We start from the raw sequence: 21,952 nt of genomic DNA on the forward strand, positions 1-21,952 counted from the left end.
TACTAATGTTGTTTTTCCTTGTTTTGTTGTTCTTATTTGAGGCTTCCTCGGCCTCTTTGTTTCTTGTTTTTCTTTTCTAATCAATATATTATACTTTTCAAAAAAAAAAAAAATTATATTAAAATAGAATGACTGGTCAAGATAACCGGCCACAATACAAGAGATAAATACAAAGTAATTAAAACAACGACAATTCTAGTTTGGGCATAAAGATTCTCATCTAAACACAAAATCTTCAAAAACCACCCCTTCGAAGTCGGATCCCAATTTGCTCCAAAAGAACATAAAGCCTATTACTTCCAAAATTACATCTTGGAATTCCAAAGCAATCCCATTGAATACTCTTCGATTTCTTTCTAGCCATAATACCAAGCATACGGCAAAAGGGGTAATGGACCAAAGGTACCTTTCCCTACCCGAGAAGACATTATGGTTCCACTCTTGGAAAAGTGACAAGACCGAAAATGGAAACACCCAAGAGCAATTAAAGAGGCCCAAGAAATGAACCCAGAGTTCACGAATAAATGGACAGTGAATCAAAATGTGAGAAACCGATCCAACAACTAAAATCCATTTTTCATTTAAAATAATAAAATATAACAAAGGACAACTACTCTTTTTATTTTGATCCAAGAACTGACCTTGAGTGATAGATTTTCGGCTGTATTGGTCTTGGCATCTGACATGTTTCCATTATCTTCCCCAGCTTTCAATAATCCTGAATCAACATCCTTATCATTTAAAGGCAGCATGTTAATCTGTTCATTTCTCAACTTATCCAGCAAGCCACGGAGCTCCTCATTCTGCTTAAGGCAATCTTTCACCTGCATGTTTCATGTGTTATAGTCTGAATATTACAGCACCAACATAGACATGTCAAATCAATAAAAGAAACAAAATCCAGCCTGAACAGAAATAACTAAACTATGCAATGCAAGCAGAGTTGCTCATCCAGGATGGCGTAGAAGCAATATAAGTGGTTCTAGGTTTAACCAGGTAGCACTCCATCATTTGTAGTGTGGCTTCAATGCATCTAAATCTAAAAATCGGAGCCATGTCCTGATCTCAAGTTCATAAGATGGTAAAAGATGAAAGGTAATCAGCCCATCAAAACTTTGATAGATGAAGATTTCCCTTTCAAAAGATTTTAAATACTTCGCTTGAATCATTATTTGTTGCTTAAAGACATAAAAGTGAGAAAAAAGATCTGTTAATTATGAGTTACTATGCCTCTTACTTCAGTCTTCAATTTCCTCTTAGTTGCTTATTTTGAGAATTGATCCTTTCGATGTTCTCTTTCTTGTGCTTTCTAATGTCAGTAAACCCCCATGTTGTCTTAACACGGAAACAGACATATGCAGAGATGTGAAAGTGTTGTGCATCCTTACCAACAATCCCATTATAATTTATAAGTGATTGGCAATTAAAACTGTTACAGTTGAATTAATAGCAATCAATCAAAATAAACATTCTCAAAATGATTGGTTGAAGCACACAACCCAGAAAAAAAAAAGGCAAATAAATATGAGCATGTGATTCATGCCTTATTTGACTGGACTTCTTCAGGATAACCTCTTAGTTTGATTGGCCCTCAATCAATTTGGTCCCATTTTTTTAATCTGTTAACAACTAGATGATAAGGACACGGATGTGTGTCAGTCTCCAGCACAGATACATATAAAACACAGCGCCTCTCAAAAGCCCCAAAACGCAGTTGTGTCCATACTCAATTACTATAATATAATATTTTAACCATACTGAACTCATTAGTTTTTGTAAATAAAAATACTGAAAGAAATATATGAACAGTAAAGGAAAACATTTCTGTGTACCATAATAAAAGATTCTAGGTATCAAACCACTTATTATATTTAACAATTAGTAGATGATTTATATATATAGAGTATAGAAGATGATTTATACCAACCCTCCTTTAGAAATTATTTCTATAGAAAACCATTAAATAAGGATTAACTTGTTAGGAAGTGTCCAGGTGCGGTCGGATGTTGATACATGTGCAGCATAGTGAAAATCCTAAATGTCTGTGTCATTAATACATATGTTTACAAAATACAATTCAGATGCACTTGCCATGTAGACCATCCAGAAAATATGTTGGGGTTCAGTACCTACTAACCGCATTCAATGGGTATCACTCTCACCAAGGCGACCTCCCAAGACAAAAAGCAATCTCGTACAATGATCCAGACCATCTTTCTAAGATTCTTTTGGGCCATAAGTAAACATAGTGAACAGATCAAGAATTTTTTTTTTTTTTATTCTTATAACTTGTAAGTAGCTTAAGAAAATTTAACATCCAGTAATCCAATCAAGCCTGTCTTATATTTCTAGGGGAGAACCACGAAAAAAGGGGGAATAAACACCAGAGCAGATGGTTAAGATTATGCAATAATCCAAACAAGTCTATTTCACTAGGTGGAACAACTGAAAGAAGGGGCAATCACCTCTGCATATTGACCTACTGTACATTGTGTCGTTGGCACCATTCTTACAGTCAATTCAAAATGTACTTTGAATTTCATTTTATTATGTAGTAATTCCAAACATGTAAAAGTTATGACTTAGGTACCAACTCGGATAGTTGGTAAAATCTGTGCATGGTACTACCACAGATAAGATCCAAACCCCACAACCTTTTTTCTTATTCAAAAAAACAAAAAAGGTTCTGGAATGCAAAATCTTCCAATGCCCAAAGAAAACTAATGCAACTTAATTGACTACATAATTGAGCTTTTAAGCGGGTAAGAAAGGACCATTATGTGCAATCATATACATTGCAAAATATATTGAAGAATGACCCAATTGGAATGCATGCTAGTTTTTTTCCTCTTTATTCCATCAGTCATATTCTTCTGGCATTCAAGGAGTTGAAATGAATAGCTAGTCACAATCATCCAACCAAATCAATCAGGATAATACTAGATGGTGGATCAGAACCTGACAACGAGTGCCCATAACTGGAATTTCATTAGAAGACAAGTCCTATTGTCTATATGATATGCCAATTAGATTTCTTTATAACAACGAGAAGCACAGGATCTAGGCATATGCCAGTTCCTAAACTGCAATAATGGACCAAGGCAACAGAGGGTCTGAATATACATGGGCAAATAGCAAAAGATACGGATTTAATTGCAAGCAAAGATCTTGTCTACTTCATGCCTGAGACATACCTGGTTCTCCCAATGGCCCACTACTCCCACCATATCTTCATATGAGGCCGAGAGATTAGAATTTTCTTCAAAAAGCCTCTCTATCTCTGAAGACTGCGAGTCAATCTGTCACCAAGATAATGAAATAAATGCGCCTTAACATAGCAATTTGCATTTCCTAATCAGGTAACTCAAGATGCCCAAATGAGCATAAATGGTACCTCCATCAGAAGTTTTTGGCGGCTAATTTCCAGTCTCTCAACCATCACTGCCATATCGTGCAATTGTTTCTCAAGTTTCTCCTTGTCTTCCTGCAAAGATGTTGTGACAAGCAAACATGAACCTCTAGATATACCAGCATTTCCAGCTACATCAGTGTCACAACTTACATATATTAGAACATACCAATTTATTACTCCACAATAAAGTACCATGAAGTAAACATGAAAAGGGACATCAAAGAAAGAGAAGTAAGGAGATAGCCCTGGGTCGTTATGGTTATTATGGCTTCCTATCATGCATGTGCACAAGCTAAACAATCCAATACATCCGGTTGGCCACCCCTTGTATCCATGTGCCCAAAAAATGTCAACCAGAAATAGTAAACATCCAAGTAATGAACTCATTTTGCATCATTTATAGTAATTTTGTTAACCTAACATATCCAATCAGTGTGTTCTAGTGACACATTGAATCCAAGGGTGGCCTGTCAACTGGAAGTTCTACAACAATGAATGTGTACAAAGTCTACAACAATGTGTACCAAGTCTGCAAGTGGGCATCAACTTCTCACCATTGAAAATGCCTTGCTAGCAGCTTCTTCTGAGGCTTCTGCATCATTAAAAAAAAAAAAAAATAGAGCCACAATTAGTGGAACCAATCATCCGGAAAAAATGGCTTCTAAAGTTTTAAGTTAAAAATGATAGCATACAAGATATTCAAAAGATTTATTCGTGTACTCTATGAGAACTACCTAAGGTCTTTTTGGATGAAGTTGCAAGCCTTTCTTCCAGCTCTTTCTTATCAGCCATGAGGGCAGATGTTCGAGCTTGCTCCTCTGTTAATCTTTGTCGCTCCTCTTGCCTCAACATTGACTCTTGCTATTATTTTGATCAACGATAAGAAACCCATAAATAAAGTATTCTCATGAAGACGGTCCAAAAATATTATAAACAAATTCTGACCTGCAACTCAGATTTCAAATTCGATAACTCCTTTTCCATGACTTGCAAATGATCTGGTGAGATACCCATAGAGGACATGCCACCAAGTGGATCCATCATAGCTTGATGTTGTAGAGAATTCAATTCCGCCCTCAAGGCTGCCGCATGTTCCTCAGTCTACAAGAATAAAACCCATTAGAACAACAACGTCTCTATGACCTTCATTTAAAAAAAATTAAGGCTGAAAATGGTTTGCATTACTCTGTATTGTTCCTCTTCCGCCTCCTTCAAACGTTTCTTAATCATTCGAAGCTGGGCTGAGAGATCCTCCTATACTAAAATATCAGAATTCGTGTATAATGCATAGAATCAAACAAATGTGGCAAATTTTAAGTAATTTTAAAAGAGAGACAGAGTAGGATTCTGCACCCTTGCAACAACTGCTGCATCTTTTTCCATTGCGATATCCCTGAGAGTTTTCCTTAGTGATGGTAAACTGTTTTGTTCCTGCAATTATGCCGAGAATGGGGCAAATAAATAGAGAAGTAAACATATCAAAGCCACATTCTTTCAGAGTGTAGTCACCAAAATCTGCGACTTACTGAAAACTTCGCAATTAAATCGTGACATTTTCCTTAATAGCGACTTTTTCATTAAGTCTTGACTTTTAAGAACTTCACAACTAAATCACAATTTTGTGATTAAATCAAAAAATAAATAAAAGATGTCCTTAATGCACTAGTAAGAGAAGGAAGATGACCATTGATGAAGTGTAGGATAATGAGGATACAAATGAAGATGACATTGGTTTAGATAAATTGAAGAATCTTAACTTACACTCACAATTGTCATCTTTTTATAATTTGAACAATATAAACCTTGATTGTGTAGTAGACCTATGGTCACTTGTTGTAATTTAATATAGGGTTAGGCGATTTGTTATTGTAATTTAACATGGTATATGGTCCTAACCCTAGTTCGATTTTTTCATGAATTTTTTTTTCTGATTTTACCATATTCTTCAAATTTTTCCCTTGCCAACTTATTCCCGAACCCCAACTTGGTGACAATGCTTTGGACTTCTTTGACAGAAAAAAAAAAATCTAAGCTACCAATTGGATAGAATGTCACTCGCATACAAAATATAAAGGAGATGATAAAACAAAAGATGAAATTGAATTCCAAGCATTTACCAGATCGTTTAAACGCTTCTGCAGTGTGTCATTCTCAACCTCCTTCACATGAAGCTGAAAGAAGATACAGCAAACTCATATAGCAAATAAAACAATACTGCCAACTTGCTTCATTGTTTAAAAGGAAACATCTTTGATCCGATAATGATACCTTTGAGACTAAGTTCTTGTTTTCTTCTTCCAATTCTGTGTTCATTCTCTCAAGGTCTTTAATTTGAGATACTAATCCATTAACATCCGTCTGTGATAGAATTAGCAGAAAAATGAAATCTAATTAACAAAAATTCTCACCAACAAATGTAGCCAAAATATTGACAAAAAGAGTCAGCTTACTATCAATTTTTCTCTGAACAAAACTTAATCGATACTGAAAATAATATATATTTTTGACTCTTGAAATAACATATAATTATGTGTTCAACATAAGGTAAAAGTTGTGATTTTTAGACTAATTATCAAAGAAGAGCAGATAATCTCGAAATCAAATTTTTTGCAACAAGAAGATTTATCATGAACAAGGATGAAAAAATCTTACCTCAGAGAGTCGATTTGAGCTCTCTGATCTTGCCATCTCTATAATAATAATTCACAAAACAAATTAATAATGTTTAAAACCGAAAAACATAAAAAAAAATAATAATTCTTATAACAAAGAATTAGGGTAGATTTTAAGAGGAAGATCGACAGACCGTACGGAGTCGAGTTCTGCAGATCTGGTCCGGAAGAAGCTTTGCTTAATCTTTCAGCTGCTCTCTTTTGACGGATTTCTTCCAACTGAGAATTAGAAAATAATTTAAATGAGGAAAATTTAAAAATCAGAAGACATCAAATTTATAAATCAGAATTAGAAAATTTATAAATCAGAAGACATCAAAGACGAAAACGAGGATTATGATGTTGATGATGATGAGATCGGTACCGTTACTGAAAGAGTGAATCAAACAAAGAGAAATCGCTCCGTGTAAGAACGAAAGAGGCGTCAATTTGGGGTTTCTCCAGAAAGTTTTCAAAAATTTATTTTACAAATGGCAAACAAACTGGAATTTGATTTTCTAATTTTGTTAGAATCACTTCTATAAGAATCACCGTTGCAAATTGACATCGATGACAGCGATTAGAAATTGGTTTTTAAGAAGTTTCTTGCACCGACCTTTTTACTTGTCGCACCCACTTATTGTTTTTATCCACCTACCTAAAAAGTGGGGGAAATGAGTAGTTCTAATTTTACTCATACACCCACCATCCTAATCGAATCTCATCCAGTCTCTTCTTCTCTCTCAATCTCTTATTCGACTCTCCATCTTTTTCATTCTTTTTCTTCTTTGCATTTATGTAAGTTTCAAGTAAGGTTTCAGCAAGGATTTCATGGTACAATAAGCAATACCCTTGAAACAACTCCAACACAAATAGGCATATTTGATAGATATATATGATAACCATTTTATTATGAAAAGTCATTATGCCTATTTAAGGGGTTTACACTCCAACCGTACTAGCTAAAAGGACTCTCGACAAATTCAGTACATTGGAATATCTCATAATTACCATCGTTTTTTACTTGCAACAAGTAAAGAAAGATAAACTCACTCTCTTATTTTTCTTTTCTCTCCAAAATATTTCAAAGTAGAGAATCTCCAAGTGCATTGGAGTGTTTGTGAAGGATTCTGACTCTATAAAATAACAATTGGGAAATAATATAGAGCTCAAGGCAAAGTGTGTTGGAGTTGCTCTTAGAACATGCAAAATAGGTTAAGAATGATCGTGGAAACCTCAACTCTTAATCTAGGAGTCGTTAGAAGATCTTAATACCAAAAATATATATATATATATATATTCAAATGAAGTTTTAATTAATAGGTCGGTAACTCAAACATAGATTCAATAGGATTCTATTAAATTTATCTAAATGGACTTAGTAGGTTCCTACAGTATTCCAATCAATAAGTTCTTATCGAGTTCTTTCAGGTAAATTCAGTAGTATCCAATTGAGTCTCAATGGAAATTTTTGATATGTTCTTACCAAACAAAAGTTAGTCTTTTTTTAAGTGGGTATGGCAAGTAATTTCACTATTTATTATAAAATTGCATTTAAGCAGGTGAGATGGGCAAAAAAGTGGGTGCGAATAGCCCACCCCCGTTAAGGAGTTAGCTTCTCTAGATTAATTTTTTTTACAATTATAAACCCCTCCCTCACCTTGAGAAAAATTTTAGAGAGCTACTATTGGCACCCAAACTTTTACTTATTACACTCTCAAATTCTTAAATTATTTATCACACTTTAATTAAAGATTATAATGATAAAAGGCGGAGTAGAAGCAGTGCAATAGGAGATTCGTTGAGATGAGATTATATTGTGGTTTTGGCCCATTTATCGGACGACTCAGCTACCTAATCGTTTTTTTTTTTTTTTGGCCTAGTTTCCTAGCATCGATTGGATGCCCAATATGTCATCAACCATGGGTTGGATATATGCCAGATTCAATGGATTAAGCAGAATAAAGCCCTAAACAAAAGAATTAATAATTCGCACAGGCAGATAGACAAATGAGAAACCTAGATTGTGGACAGAAAAGAGAATGAATTAAAAAAAGAATATGCAATTTTACCGAACTCCCCATATCACTATCTTAGTAGCCATGCCATGAGTAGAACTCAAATGCTCCCTTCTTTATATCGGACACATGAATCACCTATAAATCAATTGGAACAACTCAATCATAGGACCACCTCTTGTGGGTGACAGCTCCAAAAGTCATGCAGATGGACAATTTTAAGTTTCTTAATAAGCATTTGTATTTTTAGTCTGTTAAACTACTCTTTTAGTTTTTTTTTCCCCTCATTCTTCTTCATAGAACAACTAAAACTTCAATAAAATTGATTTTTTGCTGTGACGCAGTTAAGCGATGGCCATCAACTTAAAAAAGAGTTACACACACGGTGTAGTGTCAAGGACACATCATTTATGCCCATCACAGGCACTACATAAAATATGTTGGGGTGTTATACTGTTACGTATAAAATATAAATAAATAAGGGCATAATAACTATATTTATTATGTAAAAGATTAATATACCCTTATCTTTTTCACTAAAAGACAAAATAGACAAGAGTAACAATGGAAAAAGAATATGTTGGATAATACTAACGTCCCCATAAGGTCATTTATGCCCATCACAAAATAGCACTAGCAACCTTAAGCTAGAGGTCCAGTTCTAGTGTGCTCATCCAAGAAAAAGTTTTGATGTCTTACAATCATCATCACAGACCCAGAAAGTCCACTTCAGCTCGATCCGCAGCAGGAAATCTCATCTTTTACCCTTCAGCTGTTTCAATGCGCTCTTGAAGAAACTGCAGCTGCTTGGGTGGCTTTGCCTTTTACCCCCGCCCCCTCGTGCCATTCTACAGATTGAGATGTCAAGTGTGATGAATTGAGTCATGCAAAAGAAAGCTGAATCGATGAGGTGCAGTCTCTTCGGAAAGAAAACTAGAATCCCTGCCAAGTACTTTGAACACTGGCGGAGATCATTTTCTCATTTGTTTCCCAAATCTGGCTAATGTTTCATTTGATTTGCAGTTCTATCGTTCATGGGTTTATTAAATTGGAAGGGGGTTTGAGTAAGCTCTCCAGAGGGGGGGGGGGGGGTTATAAATCGAGTTATTCAATCAGTTCTGATTACTAAAGCTTGTGTTGATCTTGATGTATAAATTGTACAGTATTTGAGATCCAAAATAGCTAAAACTTAAATATTGATTGTTAGATCCATGACAATGAGTTGGAAAGCCAAAAGAAAATTGGAATTAAAAACCATGAATCACGACATAGAAGACTTTGAATCTAATACATGCCAGATTAAGGTTGGTTATGGCGCAACACTTCACAAGTTGATTCATTTGAAAAGTTATCTACAAGTTAGAGAAATGAGCACATTCACACAATTCAATCCACCCCTAATATTCCTTGCATGTCATCCAAGAGTTCGGCCAAAAGAATGCTGTACAAATAAATGATTATACAATAGTAAACATGTCCAGACATCCACCTAGGCATTGAAAGAAATACTTGGTTTGGTTTCAAGGTGGGCATTGTTGATCCTCACACTTGAGAATGGCCATCCTCTGAGACCTTGAATGGCCTTGCCTGTTATTCAGGATATCAATGTATTGCCGGAGCCGAAAACGGTCTGAGTTCGTCAGAGAGAAAGGAGGGTTGAGGATGAGGGAAGGTGCTTCCACTAGGAGGAAAAGTAGCAATCGTACCGCTTTTGAATATAGGGATGTTGCGTTCTCCATATCGCCTATCAGCTCATCAACCTGCCCCCAAAAAAAACAACTTGAGTTTTTTTCAACTGATTATTGCAATATTCCTTTTTGAGAATGTTGGTTTGGTTGCCAGCCTAGGTTTCTCAAAGGAGTGGCGCATGGAATGAAGAGCCTGAACCCCATACATGAGTACCATTTCATTCTGGCCATCTAAAACAAGGAAAAGAATTCCTTTATTCCTTCAAAGATATATTTAGACTAGAAAAAACCCAGTTTTTGCAATTAGCATTGTTTCAAAATTCTATGGGCCAATGCATGATACGCTCTTAACGGGAAGAAAGAGAAAAATACTCACAGCACCATTTCTGCCCGACGCAAGAGCAGATTGGAATATGATCTCCATTGCATCTGGCATCGCAGTACTTCCTGCAATCATGATGACGCTGATTTTCAAATATGAAAATAAGGGAACCAAACTGATTTCTTATCAATTCCCCATGCTTGTCAAAACATTATTATCAGAAATACAAACAAGTCAATAAAGATATGGGAGTTATGTTACCCCGAGTATATTAACATATTCCCCATGCATTGCAGGTATTATCGATAGAGATATATAGCAGTTAATGTCACCCAATTATGGATACAGATAAGGAAAAGGTACAGATCAAGCTACAGAATTTCCCAACCCCAAATCTTAGGGTACTGAGGCACAGCTACAAAGCTAAACTAAAATTCTGATAAATTAGATACATGGGACATTGGGAAGCAGGATTACAACTAATTAAATTTCCCCAAATCCAGAACAAATTCATATTCCATGATCACATCCAGTATGCTGATAGAATGCATTTTAATTTTGCTTTTCATTTAAAGCTAATTAGCATGTTTCACTCTTTATATATAACATGCCAAATGCAATGAAAATTCTAATATTTACTAAGTCTTATGATAAGGTTCTTCACAAGGTACTATTCATATTATAATATGTTTCCCAAGGACTCAATGCAGGGAAAAAATATTATCCAATCAGTACCCGATAGTACTAGATACCCACATCGGCATCATATCATGTCAATATGAATGCCTCCCTATCTGGGATCCCTGAAGAGCATTGAATCCTTCCTAGGTCGTAGGTAATATAGAATAAACATTGAAGGGCATACATACCATCAATAGGCTCTAGAGCATTAGAAAGTTCTTCAGCATGTCCAACTTCAAGAAGAAACTCCCTCTCAATCTGAGAGTCGACAACATTAAGACATTCTTGGATGTCAGGACTACTTTGCTTCTTGTTGGTGCTTCTCTTGACTCGAAGCGCTTCTTGAGTTGGACTTCCTTCAATAGCTGATGCAGCCTGTGTATGACAAATATGCAATGCTTGCTTCCAAATTGCCAGAATTACCAGTTGAATTGAGAAGGCTTCTAACTGCTTACCTGCCTCAATCTTTAGAAGAACAAAGATAAATACAACAAAGAAATCTTAATGCAGAAAAGGACTGAGGTATTGTTAGATAGACAATGAGTAGAGTACCAATTGACAGCAGCCATAGAAGAGGATTGACAACAGACTTTTATGGAAGAAAGACAAGGATACTGGTTCAATAGAAGAAGTTGGCTTCTTGTGACATTACCTTCTCATTCACTAATTCTGTGATGGTAGACGCACACTGTTGCAATGACCTAATTCTTGTCAGACAGTGAGCTGATGGCTGCTCCAAAGCATCTCCCATATCCATGGATCCCTGTGAAGTCCCAGAAGGTGCAGAGCTGTGGCTTCCCATGCTTCCAAACCCACACGTGTTGCTGATTGTTGCACCAATAATTGGCATCGGAGCACTTACTGCACTGCTTTTGTTTACAGATGCCATGGGTGAACTCTCTGATTTGCATGGTGAATGGTGTGGCCTGGATGCACTTACTGATGAAGATGACACCTCTAGTGGGGGCCCAGATACAAGGACATAATCCTGATCACTGAACTCCAATGAATCCACAACTGTGAAGTCCATGCAAATAAGACATTAATAATTCTATAGCAATAATACATTTTTGGAAATTGGATAAAGTAATATTGATACGAAAAAGTAAATAACCGGTAATCTTGGCACCTCGGGAAGAAGCCTTTGTTGTTCTTTGGTTGAAGGCTATAGTGGGTTCTTTCAGATCTTCATCTGAAGATCTACGGTGGTCAAGCCTAAAACCCGTACTTTCCACTTTATGCGTGACATTACCATATCTGGAAGCAATATCCATGTTGGTGGAAGTGTTATAAGGTACTGCCTTTTTATCAAGTTTTGTATCGAGAGAAAATCCATAAGTAGACCTCATCGAGGCCCTCCTCGAAGGAAAGGATGGGCTCCCATCAGGACCACTAGAATCGTCATCTAGAAGGAAAGGCAGACAATCCTCTTGAGAACTGTCATCTGCATGCCTCCCAAGACTGCATTCAGCTGAAGAAAAACCTTCTCCAGTCCTTGATGCCGTCCTACCCCAGCAAATAAAGTAATAATTCACCAAAAATATTGAATGAGAGTGTCACTAGTGGAAAGACCCAAGAATATATGTGATTGGAGTCTTGCTTACCTCAATCTGTCCTCTGGTTGGTTTTGGGAAAGCAAAGGGTGGCTAAAAAACTCTTCAAATGTTAACCGCTCCACTGTAGGCATGTAAATATGAGGAAACAGAAGAGTCGTCATAAAAGCGTTATCCCAACTCCTTGTAGCATAGACATAATAAAGAATAAATAATGGGCATTTATAAGAGCAATCTTCTTATGGACAAACAAAGATATGATCTTGACGTTAGTATCAAAGAAATCATGGGACTTCGTAGTTTGGAACATCAAGCAGTATTTGCCAGTTCCAATGATATTAGTAAAACTGTACATGCTAGCCTCACATCCAATAACATCTAGTTGGAGTTGGTATCTTTGTTGCATGAAGTGAAGAGGGCACAGGGGCACAGAAGAGCGGCAATGGTTGCAAACAAACTTTATTTCTTTACAGAGGTATGATTATAATATGTGTATTAAGAAAAATGATGGTCGAAATGACCATCAACGAGGAAAATGTACATCAGTTTAGCCCCCCATATTAAGAATTGAAAAGTCTTCAAAGAATATAAAACCCTCAATCATCTTATACAAAATGAATATAAAATTCAAGATGCTAATGATAATCTCTTGAACCAATTGCTCATTTCCTTCAAACATTCAAGAGTTTCTCTCCTTCCAAATGCCCAGCATATGGCGAAAGGTACTAGGTTCCTTCTTTCTTGAAAGATCCAACAATGCCAACTCTCAAATAAAGAAAAGACCAAAAAAGGATAACATCCAAAGAATACAAATGATGCCATAAAATACGACCACACAGATATGCAATATCATAATGGATAAAAATCTGATTGATTGACTCATCAGATGCTTTCCACATGGAACAAAAGTAAACTGAACTGAGACTTTTTGATTGGCTTGGCACCTGAACTAGAGAATTATAAACAGATTTGACCAAGAAAACCTTATCCCTTGTGACCTTTCAAATTAGCCAATCTTCCTCGCTAGGGAATATGGAAACGTAAGAATTAGATTCGTTAGATAATCAACAAGATGTATCTCCAAGTCTTTCAAATTCTTTTGAGGTCAAAATCCCAAGAACTATAGCATATAATTATTGGATTAAGTTTCTTAACGATCCTGCTTCTTTGGTCATGGATGAGGTGATTCTTAGCATGATCAGATGGTTGAAGCAAGCATCCTAATGCAGGAGCTGTGCACACAAATCAGAGGCTGAAGGTCAGATTTCAAGGGAATTTTTTGCCCCTCATAATCAGGTCCAAGATTCATACCAAATTGGAAAATTCTTAAGCTCATGTATCATCACACATTTAGGTTATTATCTCAATGTAATGCCAGTTTCAGCAAGTCCAAGAAGGCCCAAAGGTCAGCCCATTGAGAGTACAGCCCTAAAATGATGTTTTCTAATGTTGGCCCAGCTCACTACAGGAGGAGACACAGGAATAGTGCCAGAATGAACCTCCAACAAACTACATAATTTACAATTTTTAGTAAAATTCCTTTTAAAAATTACATTAAAGGTCAAATCTTAAATTAGGTTTTGATAGCCAACAAGGTATTGACTCAAGATTGAGGTATAGAATCCCTGGTATTATGTGCAAGGTCGATTTGGAGAAGAAATATGAGCACATCAATTGGAGCTTTCTGAAATAATGATGGGAAGAATGGGTTCCAGACATAGCTAGATGGATCTTCTTTTTCAAATAGGTAACCGAAGCTTGAAAAGAGTTTTGTTAGGCAGGTTTTTATTTTTAATTGAGTGGTCAACAAGTATTAGAGTTGTTAGGAGGTGTTTTTTTTTCAATTGCCTGATTTGTATGTTAGTATATTAGATTTAGGAATTTTACTTTGTTTCTAAGTTATTTAAGACAAAACATGGAACATCCCACACCTCTATAGGCTGCAATCAACCCAGAAATCCAGATTTTTGGTGTTATTCCATGGATCCGATTTCCTTGAGCTGAGCAACTTATTCAACAATCCATTTGCTTCCAAAATCGTCAAGTGCATAATTTTGTTTGCCATTTTTCTAACCTAAAAATCAGACACATACATCCAGGTTTAGTCTAATTTACAGCACTTTTGAGCCAATATTCATACTGGTTTTAGAGTTATTTCAGTTAAGTATTTTAAGCCATATAGACCCTAGATAGAGCCCAATAAAGTCCCTAAACCAAGGTATTAAAATTTGATTTCGACTAATATTTTGGTCAGCTTGGAAATGAAAATATTTCGACATGTGTGGAAACAATTAAAATTTCGTGAAAATTATGGAAATAATGTGGAAATGATAGAAATAATACATAATTTTTGTTCCAACTTCATAAAATGATAAATCATGCATGAAAACATAAAATGAGGATGTAACAATAAAATTATTTCTTAAGTAATGGAGAAAATCATGGGTGGATTGATGAAATTTTCATTTCTTTAGATAGAATCTTAAGGTTGAACTGTAGGGTTAAATTTTACTCAGGTATTTGAAGATGACTGGCTTTTGGAACAAAAATCAAAAGGTTCTTTTTTTATCACAAGTTGTAGATGGGGGCATTTATATCATTTCACACTAGTCTATTAGAGAAGACAGAGGTCAAGGAAGGCACGTCAACAGTATGAAAACATTAGGGATATCAATAATTTTTGGGATTTGAGGTTTACCAAATGAGGTTGCTACTACGTTAATTGTACAATGAACAGCCACGTGTTAATTAAATGTGACCAGATGGCATCTTTTGAACAAAGACACACTCTTAGTGTTTGACAGCAAATCCCAACTCATTGTAAAAAGGAGGATACGCTGTCAAAATAAATCACGCTAGTAAATTGTATTCTCTACATGGCATGTTTCCATTGCTTCACAGCTTAAATCTTTATAGTCCAAAATAGCCAAATTATACTCTTGAAGTCTTGAATGATAAACCCACATATTTCACCTCTGTTTCTTGGTTTCAACAAGGTGAGGAAGACGTTAATCTCTCCGATGAAGATGAAGACGAAGACGAAGACACTTATCTCTCTCTCTCACCTGTTTTTATCTTCTTTTAATTATTTATTTTCATTATTTAATATAAACGAAGTATTTCAGAAAATTGAAATATTTCGTGGAAATGGTCCCTAGTGAAATATTAGCATAAAGAAAAATTGTCATGGTCTCTAGCACTTACAGCTTCAATCAGAATCTTGACTGAGCGGGAAAAAAGACATACCTGGATTAATGCGTAACAACTTCTGACATAAATCAATGCAGTCAGAACTCAGATCCTTACTATCTGGAAGGAAATGCAACTCGTTTGACCTAAGAATGTTTTGCAGCAACTGCTCAGCAAGAGATGAGAAGGCTTATTAGGTTATGCCAAAGGCAGCATAATGACTACTCTACTAAATGAAACTCCAAGTATAGTACTAACTACTTTAGAGAACAGAATATGAAAGAAAGTACCCAGACCTGAATTTGATTATTTCCAGTGAATGGGGTTTTCCCAGTTACAAGCTGAAACAGGATAGCACCAACACTCCAAAGATCTGCCTGCGTATCCAGTTCAAGGTTAATGGAAGAACAGCTTGAGAAAAAAATTTGATGGGAACTATTACACAGAAAAGAGTTTCAATGTCACCTTTGCATCATACTTTTGGAGTTGCATTATTTCTGGAGCCATATAGAGTGGTGAACCACACAGTGTTTCTGCTAGGCCTCTCGGTTGCAGAGACCTGCCAAAAGAAAACTTTACTGTTTGAACCTTAACTGGAAGAATCTTCAAGAACCTTGAACAGGTATTAGCGACCTCAAAAAGAAAACTCTTACATCTCACAAGAAGAAAAAATGGCAATTGCGGAAGCTACCAAAATAGCAATTCAACTATATATAAGATTATTCCCCACTCATTCAGGGGAAAAAAAAGAGAAGGAAAAAAAAGAAGAAGAAGATTAGAGACTGCTACGAGAGGACAAGGGTGACAAGGAGCAGCATCTTCACTGAAGACATAATATAAATGAGGAACTCTCTTCTCAAGCTATCACTGTTTCTTCATTTTCTTTTTATTGAAGTTTGTTATTTATCAAAAGCAATAAATCTACCAACAAAAAAAAGCAATAAATCTTAAACAAGACAACATTGACCAACTGTCAGTTTCTTTTGACAAGTCTGGAGTTATAATTCCTGAGAAGGATATATAAGAGTCCGAAGTGGGATCCTCAGGTTTTAAGGTCGTGTTCTCTTAATTCTATTGTCCATTTCCCGTCAAGTTAGTCATCCTCCCCCTAGTGCTGAAAGTTTGGAAAGCTCACATTCCTCCTAGAGTGAAATTTGTTTACTGAGCAGTATTATTGAATAATTGACTTAACCAGCTAGGGCTTAAAGCAGGTCAGGTTCGGGAAGGATATAAGTATGTCCATATACATATCCGATTTTTTATCCGGATCCATATCTGAATCTGAATTTGACTTGAATCCCACTAACTAAAACCATATCCGAACCATTTTATTTTAATTAAATCCATATTCACATCCGATCCGACCTAATTAATTAATTCAGGTAGGATAATATCAAAACATAAAGGTTATTTCAAATAAAATTACTAAAATGTGGCAAAATGATGATTTGAACTCAAGACCTCTCCATTTTGAAGAAAGACCTTGACCACTACACCCAACCATTGTTGGTTAATGAAAGATAGTTTGAAAAATATAAAAATATACTTGCAAAGTAATATATCATTCGGATCTTGGTAGATATAGGGATGGATCTTTATACGACCTGGATCCGACTCGGATCAAGGGACATCTACCCATATTTTAATTTGGATATACTTGAAAGAACCAAACCCACTAAATTCGGATTCGGATCACTCGGATTTCGGATAAAATTTGTCCCTTTTTAAGCCCTATAACTAGCCTTCAATATTGGAACCCTCGTTTCCAAATATTTTTCAGCAAGCCAAGAGAAAAAAATATTTTCATTCGATATGCTTCTGCAAAGGGGCTTCATTTAATATCCTTGTACACGAAGCTGTTGTATCCAATAATATTGACCAGCTAAATTGAAGGTCACAAGTGGCAGAGATCCTTTTGTTGTTTCCATAGTATTCATAAGGGGAAAAACAGCAGGACTAATAATTCTTTATGTGAAAGAACATATTTATATCTCACCTTGCAAAGCCAAAATCTGCAATTTTCAGTACAGAATGGTTGTCATTTGTGGAGAGGAGGAGATTCTGTTACAGAAATGAGAGATATCAGAAAATATTCACTGATGCAAGAGAATTACATTTCAAATAAAAGACCTTGACATTACTAAAACTCCAACCAACCATGTTGAACTGAAACTAGAGTTCCACATTTCACACTAGACGAGAAAACTACAAAATTATGAGGTTTACTTTAATGGCTAAAAGGCACAAGCAGTTTATACATCTAACAGCATCTGTTGTGCGCTTTGGTAGTGAATGATAACAATCTGTATTTTATTAACAAGGTGTGTATTAAGTACAGCAAACATAATTAATGTACATGGGGGAACATAAAAGGGCCAGCAACCAGAATAAGGTTGTGCAACAAAAATAACTATACAACCTTTAAGGCTAGGCAGACTATACAAATTGAATGAAAGCAAAATTAGAGGTCAATACAATTGCATTCTCATATAAGAAGATAAAATCCCAAATACTGGGGTCGGCAAGACCAGTCACTTTCTCCATTCAACTCTTATGAACCATATCCTCAGCCATGGCTGTCTCTTAATATCCTTATAATTTCCATCCACGCAATTCATGGCCTTCCTCCCTCCCTTACAGAGCCTTCACTTGCACATAGTACTGTTAACTGATGATGCTGTTGATCTTTTATACACATATCCAAACCATCTCAATCGACTTTCCTTATCTAATCTCCCATTTGAGCTATACCTGAATGTCATCTCTGCTACAATCATTCAATGAACAAGTTTCTCAACTGCCAAACACTCAGCTCTATAAAGCATGGGTGATTCATGTGGTACTGAAGTACTGAATGGAGCTTTATTTGATTTTTTTTTTGTCAAAATTTCCTAATCCCTATATCAAGAGTTGAGGTTCCATGGTCATTTCTAACATACTTCACCAAAAGCAATCTGATTTTGGGCATCAAACAACCCAAAAAAACTATGTGGTTTCAACACTAAAACCATTACAGAAAATTTAACTTGCATAGCACCAAAACAGTGTGAAAAATTTACTAAGAAGTTATTATAACCATCACAGAACATTTTACCTTAATTTGGAAATGTCATACTCATCATATACCATAATTTACAAGCAGAAGATTCTGATTATAAACATTTTTTTAGTCAATTAGCTGGTAGAGATGCTCACACAACTTCCAAAGTCTTCACAAATCCAAGAGTAGAAGGGATGCTCCCATTGAATGAATGAAAAACATTTGAAATTCTGAAAAATTACAAAAAATAATATTGCAATAGTTAAATTCACAATAATGACAAAAACTAATAAAAGAAATAATTGATTCCGAACAGAGAAGGCTTAAAACATACAAGTGCTTGGTGTTGAGTAACAAATCCAGACTAGGAATATTCCCACAAGAGACGGGAAAAAATAGAAACAAAAAAAAAAAAGAGAAAAATAATAATATATTACAAAGAAGGCATGTGTCAACAGAGACATCCTGTAATTCATGATGGGGATAACGGGTGGCAAGACATGGATCATAAAGTGTGTGCCCTTAGCATCATTTTCTATTATGATCAATGGAAAAAGGGCTATATATTTTGAAAGTTCTAGGGGCATAAGTTTTTGGCAATCATGTCTTCTTGCAGAAAATTAAATTTCTATATAGGACTTCTAGTGAAAACACTTACATAGGAATTCATTTAAAATAAGTTCTAGGTGCTTTAACAGAAGGTAACATCTATGAATATGGCTGGGAAACCAGCCAATTGGGATAGGAATCAACCTCAGGATCGTATCCAACCTTTGATAAGTGCAAAACATTATAAATCTTTCCCTGATATAGAAATATGTATAGTGTGAGAGAGAAGGAAATATCTTAAAAGGAAATAATACCTAAAAAGCAACCCATCTACTTGATGGAGCAAAAAAGTATAATCAATCAACAAAAATTCAATCACCCGTAAAATATGAGTCCCTCTGTAGAAAAATTACCTGCTCTTTGGGACCAACTTGTTTGGATGCAATGCTCCTTAACTGCACAAGTTAGAACATTCGGATCAAGAAAACTAATATTTAAACTAAAAAAAGAAAAACTCGTAGTGATATACGAAGTTAAAAATATCATGTAAGTTTGTCCAAAAACACCCACAACAGAAATCATAGCTGCAACAAAAGGAACCTCCAAGTTTTTGAATATCCAAAAAATAAAGATATAGTACAAGGTAGCTAAGCAGGTTTCACTATCAAGTATAGAACATATTTGGACAAATTAAATTATCAATAAATAAATGTTGAAGTTATAAGTGATTGGAATTCATCTAGGTGCATTTAAAGGTCAATCTAATTTCAGCTAAGAACCCATTTTATAACACCATCACAAGATCGATTATGCTTAGATGAGTATCACAATTCTAAATTGCAGCTCCTGATTAATGGAAAGAGAAAAGGTACCAGCATTGAAGCATGAACACCACCCCTCTGCAACTGTTGAAGAAAGCAACTATTGCCGCTAGTAGAAATGTCCAGCTGCATGATGAGTCTTTATTAGCTTAACGAGATGATTAAGGTATAAGAAATTATAAGAAAATGGCCTCTGATTACTATGAATATTCCTATAATTAGAAATCAACGACTGCCATTACAATACTAATACACCAAGTCATAGTTTAGGAAATTTTATATTTTAATCAAAGCCTAACAACTGGATGATCACAACTATCAACAAATTGTATCCTTTCATATTCAGTGGACCTAATAAGAAGCTGCTGCCAATACCAACCGAAACAACGTCCTTCAATGACCTGAAAATTTTCCTTACTACTATTTCATTTATACATGTTAATAAAAATTATATCTTTAAAATAGTACTAATAAACTATTATTACCTGATTTCCATATCAGAAAATCTGGACAATGAATCGAAATTCTAAAACAGTAGTTTACATTGTTAGCTCCGATTTTCTCGGTAGAGCATAAAACCCCATTTTTCGGAGCTCTTTAGGTGGTCCACGTCCACGATTTCTTCATCATGTCTCTTAAGGCTTAGAGACGTGACCCACTAAGATATCTGTTTGTGGCAACAAACCAAAACGTGGTCGAGTGCTTGATGGAAACCTCCAGGAGCGGATTTACAGTGGGGGCAATTGCCCCCACAAGAATTTCTAAACTTAATAGGGAGGTATTAATAATTTGAAAATTTTTTTTAACATTCTACTGCTTTGCCCCCACAGAAGTTTTGAAAAAAAATTTATTTGTAATTTGCCCCCACAAAAACTTTTAACATTCTACTGCTTTGCCCCCATAGAAAATCAGAAATTTTTTCTATTTGTAATTTGCCCCCACGAAAACAAAATCTTGGCTCCGCCCCTGGAAGCCTCGACCAAGTTTGGTTATAAAAGGAACCGTTTGGTCCCCAAACTCCACACTCTATCTTAATCTTCTTTAGTCTACACCATCTAACGTGAGTGTATCCAAGTTTGGAAGTGCCAAACGAGACAGAAAATCAGTGGAAGGTGTGTGTGTGAAATCAATGGTCGGAGGTATGGATTTTGGGCATTATTTTCATATTTTGATTCTCTTTATTTTTATTTTCGTATTTGAGAATCAATATTTAAGTTTCAGATTTATTCTTACATTTGGTATCAGAGCCTCCATAATCTCTGTCATGATATTTATTTATTTTTTTATTGCATTCTGAAATTTGCGATTCTCGGATTTTGGATGAAAATTTTATTTTATGCTTATTAATGTTAGAAATCATAAGGATAATGGATTTTTAAAATTTCTGTATTTTTTAAACAATCTTTTGGAGTTTTATCTGATGAATTGTATCAGATTCAAATCGGATAGATATCTGATAGAAATCGGATCGAAATCGGATAGATATCGAATAGAAATCGGATAGATATCAGATAGAAATCGGATCCAAATCGGATCGAAATCGGATAGATATCGGATAGAAATCGGATCTAAATCGGATACAAATCGAATAGATTTCGGATAGACTGAAAATTGAAGAAGATAAATTTCTATAAATAAAATAAATAAATAAAATAATTTCTATAATTGTTTAGGCATTTATTTAGTAACATGCCTATCTTTTATTTATTTATTTATTTATTTTTGCATATGATCTTCAGTTTGTTTAATGTATGCAATTTATTCATATTTATATGTGTTTGCATGAATTAATTATTTTGCTTAAATTAATTATGCAAAATTTTGGATGAAAAATTTATGCTTAAAATTATAGGATTGATTATGCATAATAATGACATGTTAGTTTCAGTTAATTTTATATGCAAAATAATTTTTTAAGCATAAATGAATAATGTCTAAGTGATAATTTTAGTTAATTAGAGAATACCCACAGCATCTTTAATTAAACAAAACTATAATTAATTAGGATCACATAAAGTTTATTTAGAT

The 21,952-nt window shown here is 35.1% G+C and overlaps 2 protein-coding genes across 8 annotated transcripts; both read right to left on the reverse strand.

Annotated features, from left to right (window-relative positions):
- Positions 1-134: 134 nt before the first annotated feature.
- On the reverse strand, positions 135-6,354 carry LOC147381113 (uncharacterized; the record flags this gene model as incomplete). The annotated part of the gene is made up of 12 exons (XM_086430840.1): positions 135-824; positions 3,195-3,299; positions 3,395-3,484; positions 3,967-4,004; positions 4,147-4,273; positions 4,358-4,513; positions 4,598-4,666; positions 4,766-4,843; positions 5,530-5,583; positions 5,681-5,770; positions 6,065-6,102; positions 6,219-6,354. Coding segments are annotated over 12 exons (1,224 nt in total), but the record flags the coding sequence as incomplete, so codon positions are not given.
- Positions 6,355-9,303: 2,949 nt separating this feature from the next.
- Positions 9,304-20,434, reverse strand: LOC147381114 (serine/threonine-protein kinase ATG1c-like). 7 transcript variants are annotated; one of them, XM_086430832.1, is made up of 14 exons: positions 19,976-20,426; positions 19,517-19,558; positions 19,308-19,358; positions 18,710-18,784; positions 17,511-17,575; positions 15,980-16,073; positions 15,811-15,891; positions 15,572-15,680; positions 12,377-12,449; positions 11,902-12,278; positions 11,425-11,789; positions 10,961-11,237; positions 10,146-10,216; positions 9,304-9,841 (listed from the first exon to the last, which is right to left on the reverse strand). In XM_086430832.1, exons 1-14 carry the CDS (start codon positions 20,054-20,056, stop codon positions 9,602-9,604), a joined length of 2,001 nt encoding a protein of 666 aa, XP_086286958.1. In that variant the 5' UTR covers positions 20,057-20,426; the 3' UTR covers positions 9,304-9,601. The 7 variants fall into 7 exon arrangements, with proteins under 7 accessions (XP_086286958.1, XP_086286961.1, XP_086286963.1 ...); XM_086430835.1 differs by having other exon boundaries at positions 19,213-19,358; positions 19,976-20,022; XM_086430837.1 differs by having other exon boundaries at positions 18,609-18,784; positions 19,213-19,358; positions 19,976-20,022.
- Between the last annotated feature and the right edge of the window lie 1,518 nt (positions 20,435-21,952).

The sequence above is a fragment of the Akebia trifoliata genome, unplaced genomic scaffold (assembly GCF_017979445.1).
Source record: "Akebia trifoliata isolate Shusen 1 unplaced genomic scaffold, ASM1797944v1 Contig00753, whole genome shotgun sequence".
Taxonomy (NCBI): Eukaryota; Viridiplantae; Streptophyta; class Magnoliopsida; order Ranunculales; family Lardizabalaceae; genus Akebia; species Akebia trifoliata.

Excerpts from the sequence above, each read along its gene's own strand:
- LOC147381114 (XM_086430832.1), bottom strand. The coding sequence starts at position 20,056 with ATGCAGCTGGACATTTCTACTAGCGGCAATAGTTGCTTTCTTCAACAG. Across the intron at positions 19,559-19,975 it reads GTGTTCATGCTTCAATGCTG|TTAAGGAGCATTGCATCCAA; the intron begins GTACCTTTTCTC and ends TAACTTGTGCAG. Across the intron at positions 9,842-10,145 it reads CGTCGGGCAGAAATGGTGCT|GTTGATGAGCTGATAGGCGA; the intron begins GTGAGTATTTTT and ends TTTTGGGGGCAG.